This window comes from Mytilus galloprovincialis, chromosome 4 (genome assembly GCF_965363235.1).
Source record: "Mytilus galloprovincialis chromosome 4, xbMytGall1.hap1.1, whole genome shotgun sequence".
NCBI classification, from domain to species: domain Eukaryota; kingdom Metazoa; phylum Mollusca; class Bivalvia; order Mytilida; family Mytilidae; genus Mytilus; species Mytilus galloprovincialis.
Window position 1 is genome coordinate 83290702 of NC_134841.1, and position 17497 is coordinate 83308198.

The 17497-nt window shown below is 30.4% G+C and overlaps 1 protein-coding gene across 10 annotated transcripts in view; it reads right to left on the reverse strand.

Moving 5' to 3' along the window:
• Positions 1–6248: 6248 nt before the first annotated feature.
• The window catches only part of LOC143073179 (complexin-like), an 80170-nt gene continuing 68921 nt past the window's right edge, over positions 6249–17497 (reverse strand). For 9 of the 10 annotated variants that reach the window (XM_076248531.1, XM_076248529.1, XM_076248523.1 and 6 more), the window contains 2 exons: positions 10113–10215; positions 6249–8896 (listed from right to left, as the gene is read on the reverse strand). In XM_076248531.1, the coding sequence (XP_076104646.1) occupies positions 10115–10215 (101 nt within the window). In that variant the 3' untranslated portion in view covers positions 6249–8896; positions 10113–10114. Of the gene's footprint in view, positions 10216–17497 lie in introns of all 10 variants that reach the window. The other variant, XM_076248527.1, reaches the window with a different exon arrangement.

Consider the following 17497-nt stretch of genomic DNA (forward strand, 5'->3'; position numbering starts at 1 on the left):
TGTACCACTACCAGTCCAGCATTTTTATAAATAATAATAAAGCATCTAAACTGTTCTATTTCATGTATTTTATTTCACGAATATGTAGTAAATATACAGTAATAACAAAACAAATATAAAATCAATATCGGTAGAGTGTTTTGGTCGACGGTAAACCAACTAGACGTCGACCCTAATATTTTATCCTAATATACATACACACAATAAAAAGATCCCTTTACTTTATGTTCATTGTGTTCTCTGGTGTCCGACTCTAGCACCCGAGAGGCAGTGTTACAATTGGTGGCAGCGGTGGGATAAATTTATAGAGTCAGATTAAGTTGAATATATAAGATCATAGATAGAAAATAATGGACGATTCAAACGTAGTTACGTTTGGCCCACACTTGAATGAGACACATGGTGATGATGAAGCAACTATTCATGAAAATGAAATAGACGCTCAAGGTACTGAAATTTTTAGAAGGACAGAGAGAATGATGGCCGAAGCTAGGGCAGAAATTAGGCTTCGGATGGACAGATGTTTTTCCGACTTTTCAAGTGATATGAGTAAGATGTTTGAAAAGTTTGAAAAGCACACTGTTGACACTAGGTCTACCCCAATTTTAGGACGGGGCAATGAAAGTTCCATAAATAATAATATGGGACCCGATGTTAGACATGATAAGGATGATCAGAATAATAGTCATTTTTCTGAGGTCCGACGGTCAAAATCTGAAATTTCTTGTAAGATTAAGCCACAAATCTATGACGGCTCTGATGATTTGGAAGAGTATTTGACTCAATTTGATTTGTTGGCCGAACTTAATGTTTGGGACTCAAAAACAAAAGCACTGCTTTTGGCAAGCAGTTTATCAGGGAACGCCAGGACAATACTTAATGAAATTACAAATGGGGAAAGACATGATTTTGACAGTTTGGTCACCTCTCTTAAGAATAGGTTTGGTTCAGTCAATAGAGCTGAAGTGTTCAGAGCAGAGTTGCAAACACGAGTACGATTTAAAAATGAAAGTCTGCCTGAATTAGCTCAGTCTATTAAGAAACTGACACGTAGGGCTTATCCTGGTACCTCTCCACTGGTTAGGGACACATTAGCTTTAGATTCTTTTATTGATGCAATACCTGAGACAGAAGTACGTCTTAGATTACGGGAGGTTGGACCAAAATCAATAAATGAGGCAGAAAATATTGCTGTTAGACTCGAAGCATTACGAGTTGCCGATATACGGAAAGGTCGAAATGTTCGCATTGTCGATATTGAAACCGTTCCAGAGCCTGATCTGAAACTTGAAATAAATGAAATCAAACAAAGTATTGACTCTTTGACGAGTGAAGTACTTACTATCAAAAATCAAAATGATCCGCAATTTCGAGGAGATAATAATTATAGAGGAAATAAAAATAATTCCAATAGAACTTTTAACAATAGAGGAGCATTTCGTCGTTAGGAAAACTGAAAAATGTCCAGTCAGGAGCGAGAATGATTTCTCGACACTGTGAATACTATTATTTTAATATTGTGTTGTGCCATCAAAACAGTTGTTTTGTTTTGGCTACTATAGATGTACATGTATATATGCAATTAAAAGTTCCTACGTTCGTTTTAGTTGGGGCTAGTTTATTTAAATTTCTATTTTGAAGATCGATTAGTTTTGGACAATTATTATACCGAAACAGATGTTTTATGTATAGATGACATGTTGATTTCCTTTCTTTAAGGATTGTTTAATAATTAAAGATGATGTTGTCCTTTGTCTAAAAATCAGAGGTAATGCCTCTTGCTGTAGAATCTCCGTAGCAGAGATTGTAGAAGTTTTGCTCTAGATATAAACGATTAATGAAGGCAAAAACTGCAGTGGCGCTAAATACTATAATTTTACAATGTGTTGAGAACTTATGAACACGTTCATTGAATATACTGATCTATACTGGTCATTTCTCATGCAGACATTAAAAACAAAATAGAAGGTCAACTGATAATTTGGTTAGAAACTCTGGTTGTAGGTAGTGCTTTATACAATTGTTGAGCACCCTAGCATGATGAAAAAATATTATTACGATTTTAGTCGGTAGCCCTATCAAGAGAATGTTCTCAAAACTCGTATTATGAGTAAAATGTGAAAAAATAATAATAGTGTAAGAGTATGTAGAGTTGAGCTAGATGATAAAAGCTCAATACATGACAAGAATGTCTCAGTTAAATACTGATATGTAGATATTTTGGCTTGGCCAGTCAAATGTATACCTTGAAGGTATGATTCTTGAGACTTGAGCAGTAAGAATGTAGTAGACATTTGATCTGAAGATAACGAGAGGTACACAACGAGGCACCTTCCGAAAGAAAGGCTGCGTGTACATGTCATATTTCCCAGATCAGATAGTAAGTTAAAGTTGTGATTGATTGCTCAAAAGAGATAGACACATGTTTGACCTAATTTCTGGTCAGTGTCTATGGAGCAAAGCTTGACAAAAGCGGGTTTGCTTAAATATCTTTACAATATTTGCAAGCCCGAATATTAGTACATGTATAAAAGAGAGAAATAGTCTAGGCAATGTCAAATAATGTTGTCAAAAACTGGAAAAATAAATAGTAAAGAATAATAAATTGATAGAAAGAGAAATTTGCTCAATAGAGATAAACACCAGTGACCAGATTATTGGTCGATGTTTATGGAGTAAAGTTTAGTAAAAGCTGGTTTGCTTAAATATCTTTACAATATTTTCAAGCCAGAATGTATAATTTAAAGTGAAATAGGTATATGTAATACAAAATAGGGCTGTATAGGAAACTAAGAGAAAAAGAAAGTAATAATTATTTAGGGATAGATAGAAACGACAGATTTGTTCAATAGAGATAGACACATGAGTGACCTAACTTCTGGTCAGTGTTTATGGAGCAATGAATGATCAAATGGTTTTGCTGGTGAAACATTTTACAATGTTTGCAAGCCTAAGTATCAGAAGTAAAGGAAAAACCTGAAACCAGAGTGGACAGAAATCAAAGTACAAAAGTTCTTTAAGTGTAGGTTGTTGACATGAATGAGTTTATTCGTGTAATTCTTTTTGTATGTTCGTCATCTTAAGAATAATAATATAATGAATTGGTTCTACTTTAATTAAACCTTACAAACGAATGTATTTGGGGACCAAATCCTTAAAGGTGGGGGCAATGTAATGCCGACATTCCCCCCTTTTTATAGTAAACCTATGTCTGTATAGTTTCTCGAAATTATTGAGGATAAACGATAGATGTTAGTGAGATGTCTAATGTTACAAGTAGTGCAAGACTTGTCATTTGTTATTTTGGCTGTTGTTTTCATGATACGACATATTTGTGTATGTTAGTTTGTAAATAAGTTTTAGTTTACGTACTGATTCCGTATTTTCGCGGTAGTTACCTTATTATACTATAAACTCAAATAAAACTGTTCTAATGATCTACTTATAAATTTAAAGTCGAAACCCATCTTTATTGATGAAGATCAATCATTGTTTACAAACAGTATCAACATTACGGGAGTTTCCCTAATATGATCCATGGTTGCCGATTGGTAAACAATATGTAACAAGCTCTGTCATTGGTCCGTCGAAAGTATAAATACCAAAACAACAACAGAAACGACGGAGTGGTTGGTTGACAAGAATGGGTAGTGACAAACTTTAATAAATGCTGGAATATGTAGCTAATTGATCGTTACCTTTGTTTTAATTTAAGGTTGTCGGTGATGGTGCAAACTTTAGGTGCCAAATCGGGAGCAAATCCTTGGTGCAAATATTTATTGGTGCAAACTTTAGGTGCCAAATCGGGAGCAAATCCTTGGTGCAAATATTTATTGGTGCAAACTTTAGGTGCCAAATCGGGAGCAAATCCTTGGTGCAAATATTTATTGGTGCAAACTTTAGGTGCCAAATCGGGAGCAAATCCTTGGTGCAAATATTTATTGGTGCAAACTTTAGGTGCCAAATCGGGAGCAAATCCTTGGTGCAAATATTTATTGGTGCAAACTTTAGGTGCCAAATGGGAGCAAATCCTTGGTGCAAATATTTATTGGTGCAATTGATGGTTTAGGTGTAATTCCTGGGTGTAAATATATTGCTTGGAGCAAATAATGTTTTAGGTGAAAATCCTTGGTGTAAATATTGCTTGGTGCAAAGAAATATATAGTTTTGTGCAACTTGTTTTGTTAGGTGAAATTCCTAGGTGACAAACTTTAAGAAAGTCAAGTATTTAATATTTATTACGGAAGCTTTATGGTAGGAACGATTTTGTGATTACCTTTAAAGAATTGTTGATTGTTGATTGTATTTATTATGTCTTAAGGAATTGAGACTTATTATAAACTGTGGATTAGTGAATCTGGTTGATTTACTTTAATGTGATCGAGTTTAGCGCTACACATTGGTAGTTTAATAATATTTAGATAGTGACAGAGTAAAGTCTCTGTTTAGGTTAGTTATAGATAAGACCAACCATACTAGGAACCGGACTAGGCCAGGAACAGAGCTGTACCACTACCAGTCCAGCATTTTTATAAATAATAATAAAGCATCTAAACTGTTCTATTTCATGTATTTTATTTCACGAATATGTAGTAAATATACAGTAATAACAAAACAAATATAAAATCAATATCGGTAGAGTGTTTTGGTCGACGGTAAACCAACTAGACGTCGACCCTAATATTTTATCCTAATATACATACACACAATAAAAAGATCCCTTTACTTTATGTTCATTGTGTTCTCTGGTGTCCGACTCTAGCACCCGAGAGGCAGTGTTACAGTATGTCCTTATTATCTTAAAAGGTTTCATGAAATTCTGTTGTGTAGTTTCAGAGGAGTTGCGATGACGAACTGTTGCAGTAGTACATTAAAGTAAATAAGTTCAAAGGGGCGTAACTCCTAGAAAAAAAATTGAATCGCAATTTCCCGTCGATATGCACAACTACATAGTATGTCCTTATTATCTGAAAAGGTTTCGTGAAATTCTGTTGTGTGGTTTGAAAGGAGTTGCGATGACAAACTGTTGCAGTAGTACATTAAAGTAAATAAGTTCAAAGGGGCGTAACTCCTAGAAAAAAAATTGAATCGCAATTTCCCGTCGATATGCACAACTACATAGTATGTCCTTATTATCTGAAAAGGTTTCGTGAAATTCTGTTGTGTGGTTTGAGAGGAGTTGCGATGACAAGAAACAGGACTGACGGACTGACGGACGGACTGACGGACGGACTGACGGACTGACGGACGGACGGACGGGTCAAAAACATTATACCCTCCGCAACCCGTTGCGTGGGGTATAATAATAAACGAAACAAAGATATTTAACACAGCAACAAACCGACAACCACTGAATTACAGGCTCCTTTACAGATTGATGATCAAGCTATGTATCGTTCTTAATAAGGAGTCTTTTTATCTTTTTTGTATCTAGTATATATGACAGTAGATTTTCGTCGTCTTTGGAGTGAATGACAAAAAATAGAAGGTCAGATGTATGATTTTCTAATATTTCATCCTTTGTAAATTATGTTAAAGAATAATATTACCAATTTTGCTGTTTATTCATAGCTCTCTTGTGAGACATTCCAAATGATGATTAACTATATACATACTCTAAATAGCCATAAACCTTTCCAACACATGTTTAGATATTGTTCCAAAGATGAAGTAATAGTAACACCACTTAAATCGCAAATAGCCCTAACCATTAACAATTTGCCATGATAATACAGAACAAGAGTGTATTTGTTGTGTCTTTCCTTTAGAAAAGTGATATTTATAGATAAAGGGGAGACAGGTGTTTTACCCATCACGTTTTCACCTTCTAGTTGAAGACTGTATGTAAACTCATCATAGATTCCAAGCTATATTTTTGTACGCCAGACGCATGTTTTGTCTTCAAAAGACTTATCAGTGACGCTTGCACCAGATAGCAAATAAATAATAGGCCAAATAAGAATAAAGTGGAGGAGCATTGAGAACCCAAAATTCCGAAAAGATTTGCCAAACACTGCTCAGATATTTTAGATCTCTAAATGTCTATGTTTTTGTTCATTACCTTGGCATTATTGTATACCAACACCTCTTGATGTTTGCTTTGATTATGCGAATGTATTGGCAATTTACTTTTTGGCCATAGTCATGATGACAAACTATGATAGAAGAGATGGAAGAGGCTTTATTTGACTACCAAGGTGAGGATCCACAACGATTTTGTAGATAAAAAATAAGACAAAGATAAGAAGTATTTTTGATATTTTTTATTTCTACATTTGACAATGAATGAATCATATTTTTAACAATAATTTAACAATTAACAATTTTTGTCAGAACATAGAAAAACACTAAAATATAACAAAGGTAAACACAAAACAGAATATAATAAAAACAAAAAATATAAATATATCAAATATCATTTAATTGGCCACATGATATTCAGAGAATGATTATCTTCCTTAGGTCAACATAAATTATGTTTAATTCCCATTGCTAAATTATCTCCCTTCCTGTTGCTTTCTTTAGTAAGCCGTCACCACAAGAAAAAAAAGTTGAAAATATAAGAGTAAACCTTTTAGTACAAATTGAACTGACTTATATATGACTGTTCTCGATTAGTAATATGCATATGCCACCCATATTTAAATTCCTTATCAATACCTAAACCTAATTCCACATGTCTTAATAAACACCACTCACTCAAAATCATTAATATTATTTCATTCCCAATATGAAGGATAGAGTTGTTTGTTGTATAAATAGAGTAATTAGTTAATCAATCTCAACTTAAAGGCATATATTAATCTGAGACTTATTAGAAAGACTCACTCTTTTGTATACATGTATATTATTTATATACATATGTTGTGTGTGCCATAAACATTAACTTAATTAAAATATATACTTGATAGTATTTTATATAACTGACAGAAATTGAGAATAATGACCATATAAGGAGATTTGGGAAATTATATAACTGGAATATTGGCCATAAATCAAGAGATTTTATAAATTCCAGGGACAGATTAATAATTTTCATGAAGTGGACCTTCTACACAGCTCTATGATGGATGATCTCATATTTGTGATATTTCACAACTACTTAAGTTAAATTCAGCTTATTGTGTCAAAATAATATTAACACTTCACAGTTTGAACATATTAACCTTTTCGTCTTCTAAAAAGAACAACAAAAGAAGAAACTTGACAATAACAGTCAAATCCAGATCAGATTGTGTGGTTACTCTAAACATAAACAAACATGATTTTCACAGTAGAAAAATATTTACTGCTACATCAGCATATATTTCATAATAACACCTTAGTTAGATATCCTTGATTTTGATCGGTAAATGGCTAGAGTATTTTAAATTGTTCATTTTATGATAGTAAAGATGAAATTTGTTTACATTTCATCATTGCAAGGATTTTTTTTACCATCTCTGCAATGTTATTCGCCATAATGTGTATACCTTTTCCCCCCCTTCAGGACTAAAATCGACAACCTGCTGATGTACATGTGTGTTTGTGTGAGTGAATAACAGGAGGGGCATGGCTTGAAAGAAGGGTGTTGGTAATTGAATTTTTGCCACTTTTTACAGGATCTAGAAATAAATCAAAGAAAAGGGAGGAACCACAGTGTTTCTTTTAGGTGAAGAACATGTAGGTTCTCCAGGATTTATCACTGATCTGGAATCAATCACATAGCATGTCCTCAAACTTTAAATTCAATGAAATAATTCTCAAATATCAACTTATAGTCACTTCTTGGCAGTATTATAAATATTTATACATTATTTATGAAAGAAACACATGTTAACAAATGTTTCATGAAATACAGGACATGTAATAATCACATGCAATATCAATTTTGATTAGCCTATATTTTAAACTTGGAAGCATCAAATGCAAGATGGATGTAATTTGAATTGAAAAAAAAAAGTTAATTTGTAAGGACTGATAAATCTAAAGAGGTAAGTTCCATAATATATATATATAAACATTGCTGACTCAAATGAATAAATTGATTATAAATGTCAACTTCACTGATCACACATTGTAGCTCTTAAAAAATGGAATAAATAAATAAAAATGCACACAAATTTATCATTTCAAATGCTTTCCATAAGGAACTTTTCCATAGAAATGTTAAACTAAGCATGTAATAAATTTAGATCAATTGTGTTGAACTTAATTTAAACATCTGAAAACCAAGTATAAAACTGAACTGAATTGTACAAAACCTGCTGAAAATATCGGACATGAACATGTTCTATATACAGCTTCTACACATAAAAATGTATGTAATGCATATTTTGTAGCTTACTTTTTGATATTGCTATTTGAGTTTATACACAGGAAAAAAGAGTTACAACACACAAGCTCATTTTGTTATGCTTCAGAATTATATAATATTAAAAATAACCTATTTGTTTGAATTCTCTATCATGAAGAAATCATTTCATATTTTCAAATTTTAAGGAGTAGAAGAATTATTGAAAGAACACATGACAGTTTTCTCTTTAATTTGAATTTAAGATTTATTTGAAATTAGATGGATTACCACTATATTTGTTCTTCTGGGACTTTTAATCTTTACTTTAATCAACAGTATTACAGTTTCAAGTAAGGTTCTTAAAAGTAAAATTAGAAATAAAACAATGTTCAAACTAGTTTTTTATCTGTTCATTGTGAAATGACCATTTTATTTCCTGTTTGTCAGCGCACATTTCCCCCTTACTACCCTCTTTAATGTGTATGGTCCTCTTTTCTCTTGTGTACAATGCAACAAAATATTTCAATAATTAATTAGCTAATTATTTTCAGTATCTAAAATTGCATATATCTGGTTACAGTAGCAGTATCTATAGACACTACTGAGAAATCCTCAAGCAATCTAGAAAGAGAAAAGAATAGATCTGTCAAAAATCGGCAAAACATCCATATATACATACATATACTTGTTTTTTCTTCAATTTCATAAAAATGTATGTAACAATGTGTTATGTTTCAGAACTGAAATGCTCCATATCTATATACACTCTTTCTTGACTTTACAATATAAAACAATATAAATGTTTTAAAAAAAAAGTGATGGCAGCTAAAAACTTGTTCATACAACTATGCAAAACTACTTGTACGAAATACCAAAAAAATGTTTTGTAATGGAACATCTTGTATAAACAGTAATATGTAATGCAACTGATTTAAAGACCCTATTCAACAATTATATTGAAGTATCAGTAAAAGTGCAAGAGCTTTTTATAAGCATTTTTTTCTCTCTTCATAAACACCCTTATCTGTTGTCAATTAAGATGAACAGCTACCTTACAATTAGAGTTGGTAATAGATTCATTAGAAAACAAAATTACAACATAATCATGCAAAAATTACAATGTTTGAGATTTTTGTGGTAAATATCCAAGAAGAAGTATCTAAGGCTAAAGATAATTACATGTGATTGAAGAGATAACATTTTTTTGTAATAACCATTTCATGTGAAAGTTCACATTTCTACCATAGGAACTATTTCAATTCATATTCTTTCTTAGGAATAATTTCAATATCTTTTCAAATGAAAAATTTCAAGAATAACAATCATTTTAAAGATGCAACAACAATAGGATTTTAAGGTACCATCAGGCATATGTTTGAAGTGCAAGTTGATACAACATAAGAAGTAGACTAATGCATTGACATGTCTACATGTATTCAGAAACTCTTATACAGAAACGTATACTATAACATCAAATGTTTCAGATGAAAAATAGAAATGAAGTGACACTTAAACGTATTTTGGTAATGTAATCATGCATTCTAAACTAAAACTGGCACTAACAATTAGACACGTGCTTTCATTTTGACGCATTTCAAATGTTACGGAATTACTCGTACTGTAGTACTAGGTACATGCAGAAAAAGTGAAGTTATTCAGCTGCTGAATTCAGAAAATATGAAAATACATGTATGCCAATATGGCTGAACATATATGTGTGCTGCAAAATAGATCAGAAGCTAAAAATGTGATCAAATGAAAAGAAAATATAGTGCAGAACAACTGATATCATGCTACAGACACTAAAACATGGGTGCCATGACAACAGTTGACTTACTGTCACTGCAGAGAACATTTTTCAGACACCTCCCCAACCGTCTGAGTCAGTTTTTGTGGGATGTCCTGAACCTTTGACTTGAATTCATCTAGGTTTTTGGGCACTGAAATTATAAGGGTGATAGCTTGAATAATTTACCAGGAATCTTATGGGAAATATTTTTACAAACACAAATTATTTAATCAATTCTTTAGACGTCTTTAAACAATTTTCATAAAAAATAACTAGCGTACTCTATACAATTTTGTTTAACAATCTTTGAGGTCTTCACTTCATAATTTTCATTAGTGCAAACAATAGCAACAATTAAGAACTTTGTAGTCACATAAAGTGTACATCAGCCTTCCTTCTCAATAACTGCAAAACTGACATTAAAACAAACTGTTGTCATGCCATGAGTAAAAGGTTTATAAACTTGAAAAGAAAATGACAGACAAAATATAGAAAGGGAGAAAAAAGGTTTCATGCTGAAATTCATTTACTCGATCTTCCTTTTTCTGAAATGTCAAAACTCAGTTAGGAAAATAGATAATATAACAATATACAATGTTATGTTAGTAGAAATCAACTGTATAAAATCTTGTGGTTTCACTTCATCTTTGTTGTTTTGTATGATAAAAAAATTACACATTTATGAGATGATAGTTCTTAATTGATTACAGAATTGTTAAAAAAAAAACTTTCAGTAGTCCACAGAGAGCAAAATGCGGTTAAAAAAATGGTAATTCATTCTTAGTTATATATGCTATTTGTTAAAATGGAAGAAAGAAATCAGTTATTTGTCCAATTAGTTTTATAAAAAGCTGTTTTTGCCATAAAACCATAAAAGGCAAAAAAGATGACGTTATAAAGACATAAACTTAGGCTCATAGAAGTGTTGTCGCCGGGTTTCTAGGAAGTAATTTTCTACAATGTCAGAAGAATCAATAGGGTAAGAGAATTGATTGGATATATCTTTGTCATTTTACATGATATTCCATCTTGTGTTAACCACTGATCTGATCTTCTAAAAACATATCAGTTTTCATATTATTGTTGTTTTATAATTACATTGTGAATCTGCCATCTGTCATAAAACATTGTAATATGTTATATGTTACTATTGTTATTCAACCAACAGGTTGTTTTGTATGTATTGCTTCTTTTAATTGGCAAAATTATACAATTACATTGAATTTCACCAATTTATGAGTTTATATTTTTGTTTGTTTGTCATTCTGTCTGGTTCTGTCTTCTCTTTTTTTTAATTTCATAATTTCTTCTAACATTAGATTTTGAGAATGGATGTCAATTCAAATTTCAAATGTAACCTCACTTTTTTGAAACTGGTAAAGTCAACTTGATTTTTTATTTAGATCTATTGGAACAATTGATAGGTATTAAAATCAATATTGCAGTTGTAATAAGCTTCCCTCAGATTAATTTATTTAAAAGTTACATGCAATCTACATGCCGATTTTCTTTTACACCAAAAAACCATATATCATTTGACAGTATTTCATTTCTGCCTATAATACTGGTAATTAGAATAAATAATAGGTACATATAATGGTTTGCATAACAAAACATATTCATCATAAATTGCACTCATGATAAAATCCCAATGAAAGCACTATACACTAAAGTAGAATTACAAGACTGTGCTAATGTTGGGAAATATGCCATTTAAGGTGCATACCAAATGTATTTATCACTTTTTCCCTGAAAGCAGCATATAAGTTTTCATTTTACATCTATGTTGTGTGTACATTAGAAAAAGAAGCTTAGGACAGAGTTAAAAAGACTCTCAAAAGTAGACGTTTCTGTTATATATTTACTGTTAAAAGTTGCATTAGCAGTACTTACTTTTTCGACCAAAAAAAATATAACATTGTGGTGCAAATATCTTATTGCATTTTTTTTTAATTGGTACAAATGCAATGATCCTGTTTAAATTGAAAATTGTACATAAATTGGTGAACACATTCATTTCTCTTTATAGCATTACAATTTTGAAACATTGGTAATCATATATTCAAAATACCAGTGATCATATTATTTGTGGTTAAGTATTTCACTTTCACATCAAATAAATTTAGAAACAAAAATATATACAGATAAACATGTTGTTCAAAGTTTAATATATTCCAAACACATAATATTGTAAACAACATGCTCTAAAGTCCACAGAACCTAACATACAAATGAAATGAAGGATAATCTACATCAAGTTCATCAATATTTCTCTGCTAACAAGATTTTCTTCTCCAACTAATTCAATTGAAATCCTTCCAGATTTCTAATTGGTTTAAATTTACTCTTATTGGAATTTAGTTGTCATTGCAGCATTTGAATGTAAAATATCTATCAACAAATTTCATTCAGATTCAACTTTTTCAAATATACATAATTCAATCATATATGCATCATACATAGAGATACATCTGAAAAGGCTTATTTGCACAATTCACAGAACATCAGTCTTCAATTATCTAACATACCAAATCTAATGAAAAGAAATCACAATTTTAAAAGATGATTTGTACAAGAATACAAATAATGCTTCACATATCTATTCAGATCTCTAAATATTTCTTTTAAATTGTAGGATTAACAAATGAAAACATTCACAATCAACCCTAGGAAAAAGGTACTTTAATATCTAGTTTTATCATATGCACATGCATGCAAGTTATATCCACCTTGAAAAAGCAACATCAGCTATCTGACTGTGAGAGTAAGTTTAGACAAATTTGTAAAATAAGTTAAGATGTATTGATCCCTACATGAATGATATGTAGACATTTCACAACCATCTTTGTCTTCAGATCATATAAAAAATAAAGTAGAAAAAGTTTTAAAAATAAACTTGAATTTGTATTCTTTTTTAAGTTTTAACATTATAGAACACATTTTTCACAATACAAATCCACTAATCAAAAGGAGGACCCTTTTAAAGGCGTCAGGGTTTTTTTTAGTGAGAATTTGTGATTAACACTTTAATGGATTAGCAAGTTTACGGGAAAACTGCAATATACAAAATATGACTCATCATAATGGTAATAAAAAGTTATCTGGTAAATCATGAAATTAATAAATATGGGGAGACAATTACAAGATTTGGGTTAATTGTGATTCAATAATATCATATATAAATACCAATTATCTCATTTGCAGTGAATACTGTAAATGCTTTGTACTGAATGAAAACTTTTCTTTTAATAAAATTTTTAAACACTTAAGAAAATCTAAATATGTCTTTATTGTTTATCTTTAACAATTAAATTCTGGTATACTTGTTCTTAGATCTTTATAAGTTACAATTATGTGAGACCCTTTTCTGATTTGTCAAACAGACAGTATGAAAAAAATATCATTGTCTCTTGTACAATATAACATTTCTTCACTCTGACAGTTAACCTTCAAACGTTTACTGGTGGAAATTTTCAGTAAAACTCAAATTTAAAAATTTTCAATTATCATAAAAATTGCTTCTTTTCCAAAACTATTTCATGAATTTCAAAAACAATTCCAAAAAATATCAAAGTGAAATTCAACTTGTGTGAAAAGAACCAAAATTTACACCACTTGAAGACGAATTGGACAAAACTTAATACAAACCAATGAAATATAACATTATATGCAATAATGACCTACTTTCTGTATTATTCTAGTTTTTGTTAACTGACTGCAGACATGTAAGCAGTCATGGATGTTGGGGTTTGAAAAATCTGTGTCCAAAATAAAAGTCTCACTGAGTAGAATGGCAGAATTTACATCTGACAGGTCAAATATACTGTAATAAAAACAATCTCCCTTTTCAAAGAATATGGCTAGCATGGAAGATATCATAATAATTACATAAAAATTAAATAAATATGTTTGTTTTTTGTTGTTGCATAAATGCAAGATGATTCTTGCATCTCCAACATAATCTAGTTGTCCTAGTCAGCACTATCATGGAATAAAATATCTTCCTATTCCAGAAAAACAAAAACAAAAAACGAAAATCTCTTCCTGTTCCATAAAAAAAAACAACAAACAAACAAAAATTTCTTCCTGTTCCTGTTCCAGAAAAATAAAATAAACGAAGAACAAAAGTTTAGGGTTGGCAGTACTTTTTCTTACAATAAAACAAGAAACATTGCACTTTATGGGAATAATGTCTATGAACACAATTGTTTGAACTAAATGCATATAATTCTGTACATGTCTAAGCTACTTGCACCGAATGATATTGCTGTAAAATCTTAACATTCCCCGACTTCCTTATAACATGTAATCAATATCCTGAGTTAATCATATTGTCTGTCTTACAATTTAATATCTATCTGGCTTTGGCAATATAAACTTAAGTATTAAGGTATATTTTCAGTCCCAATATACAGTGAAATAATTGTTTATTTCTTTTTCTGTCTACAATAGCAGTTACTTCTGGTAATAAAGATGAAGCACCTGCTGAGAAATTCCTAATGTTTATCTTAACTGTTATTTGAAAAAAAAATATAAACCATGTTTCTTTTTCCTTCAAGAATTCTTTTATATTTGTTGTTTGATCAAATATAAGTAAACAAGGTGATAAAAAACTGGAGACAAAACATAAAATTTCAATTTAACAGACACAACTTGATTCAATACTGATTCTGTCAACATTGCAAGTTGTGATATGAAATTCCTCCAAATGTGGCAAGACTTGATATTTTGTTCTTATAATAATCATATTTGGTATTATCATTTTCTAAAAAAAAGACTATGAATTTAGTTTTTTGCATGGTATAATGATTCTCTTGATTTAGCCTGGACTTTTTAGATTTGAAAACAAAGAAATTCAATGCAATACAAACATGTGGTTAATACTGTCAGCAGAAAAAATAACAATCTATTTACAAATTACAATACAAATACTAAGCAGTGCAGAGTTTAACAAAAATATTGTAATAAATACTTTCTGCATATATCCAAAATTTGTTACTTATTTGAGAGAAGTTATGTCATGTAGCTGTACAAAAATAGAGTTATGTAATTCTACACTTATGAAATCAGCAAAAAAATCAGATAAAATAATCAAATAGCAGTTGAACAATGGTATAATGGAATACAAATCATAAAATGTTATGTTGAAATCAACTCGGTCATTTTGCAGTGGTTTTGTCTATTGTTTGCCAGTTAAAACAAAAAAATCTGAATAAATCAGTAGGTGCCATTTGATTAGGGATTCCTTTTTTGAATTTTCCTTGGAGTTCAGCATTTTTGTGATTTAACTTTATACACTGAGCCCTGAAGACTTATTTGAAGTTAAAAAAATACCAGTCAGTTGTTTATAAACAAAATTGATAGTTGGCAAACAATTGAAAGAATGAATTTGAATTCCCATGATATATACAGAAAGAGACTGTAACTGTTTTGCATGTTACAATATGACAGCTGTATTTCAACATGCTAAACTTGTTTGTGCCAACTGGCTTGTATGCATTGAATTAAAACATAAGTGGGATTATAGAATCGTGATTAATTATATAGGACAACTATAGATGATTCAGAACAAAAGACAATTACCAATAATTCATTTGGTTTTTAACTACCTTAGCTTAAAACATAACAACAGGCAAGAAAAAGGGTGGGAAGAGAGTCCTGAGATATAAAATCAATGTAAAGATATACTTATGATCAAAAATCAACATGCTATGAGGTATATGACAGTAAATATACTACATTACATATAAACAGTTTTCTTATGATAAAAGTACGATAAAAAGAGTACAGTTGCACTGTTTTTTTTCTCTTATAATGATGAACATCAAACTATGCCACTGATTAAATTCACTTACTGTCACCTACTCACAATGTTTTTCTGTCCATTTTGATGGTACTACTTGACATTTCATATTAATAATTCTAATGTAATATTGTTTGTTACATTCATTTTGATTTAATAACACAACATCTTTCATGTTGATCATATCTGATTTTTTGCATGCAAGAGAAGTCATTGTTTGACTAATTTTCAAAATATATGATTTGGCATTGTTTTCTTTCAATTGCATTACAATCGAGATAACAATATTGTATTTGAAGATTTGGTAGTCACAATTTTCTGCTTGATTGCCGTAAAACCATTTTTCTTGTAACACTCAAGTATCACCATGAACTGAATTTGTGACCATAAAATCACCAATTGATGCCAGCAAACCTGTAAATACAACACTGCTATCTCTGACAGGATCAGGAATGACATAGCACATACTATTTCAATAGGCAGAAGTCATCTACATTAATTTAAAAAATAATTAATAAAAAGATAAACAATATTTATGCAGTTTATTATGATTTTTTGCAAAACTGAAAATCTGCTTTGTTAAAATATTGTGCAAGCTTTTACTACATTGTCTTTGTGACTGCCTAAATGTTCAATAAAAATGGTCATTGATTAATGTTATATCTAATGCCTTTGTCTCATTTGCATCAAACCTCAAAATACATACCATAGGAAACTTTTTAGAATAATGGAACATATCTTTTTTAACAAATCTTGAAATGTAGATCAATGTTCTTTTAAAAGAAACATAGGTGGTATCCTCATCAAAGTTATAGTGTGGGAATATTTACATCATTCCTTAGATTTTTTTTAGTTTCTATATAAACCACATGTAAATAATTTATCCAAAAATAGAGAGATTGTAGGTAGAATTGATAAAACTTCCTTAAGAATCTTCTTCCTAATGATCTACTCCTGCCAAGCTTGTTGATTAATTATGCTACAGCGGTGTTTCTTTAATGAGGATAACAGCTTTTTTAATGTGATAAAGAGCTAGGAAGGACTTCAAATGAAGGAAGATTTACTTTTTTTTTCATCCAGTGCAGAAAATTAAACAGTATGGTGTTAACAATACATGGCAGTAATAAGAGTTAATTAGGAAGATCAATGAATGGCTGGCTCTCTTGATTCCACTTGAATAATGTTTTCTTCAAAAGCATGAATCAAAGCAGTAAAAATTTACACTTTTAGACTCTGCAGTGTAAAAAAATATACTATGAAACTCTCAATCGCACCTCTAATTAGGAAGATTTTAAATATCCCTTGGGTGATTATGAAATTGAACTTGTATTTTATCTTATTAAAATTAATCCTATGTATCATTTCAAGTTTTTGTCTTTTTTTTGTGGTTCTTTTTAGTCAGACACTCAAATTTCTGTAAAAAGTATCTGCTAAAAAATGATCCAGGTTTAATAAAAAGAAACTTATAACTTCAAAAAAATTATATATCACAATCAAATTAATTAATACAAATCACTATACTATTTTCCAAAAAATACTAATCAATGAATAATGCAAAACAAAAAACTTATAGATAAAAAGGTTCTTTTTTCAAGTGAATAACAGAAATAATTAGAACTAGAAGTAATCA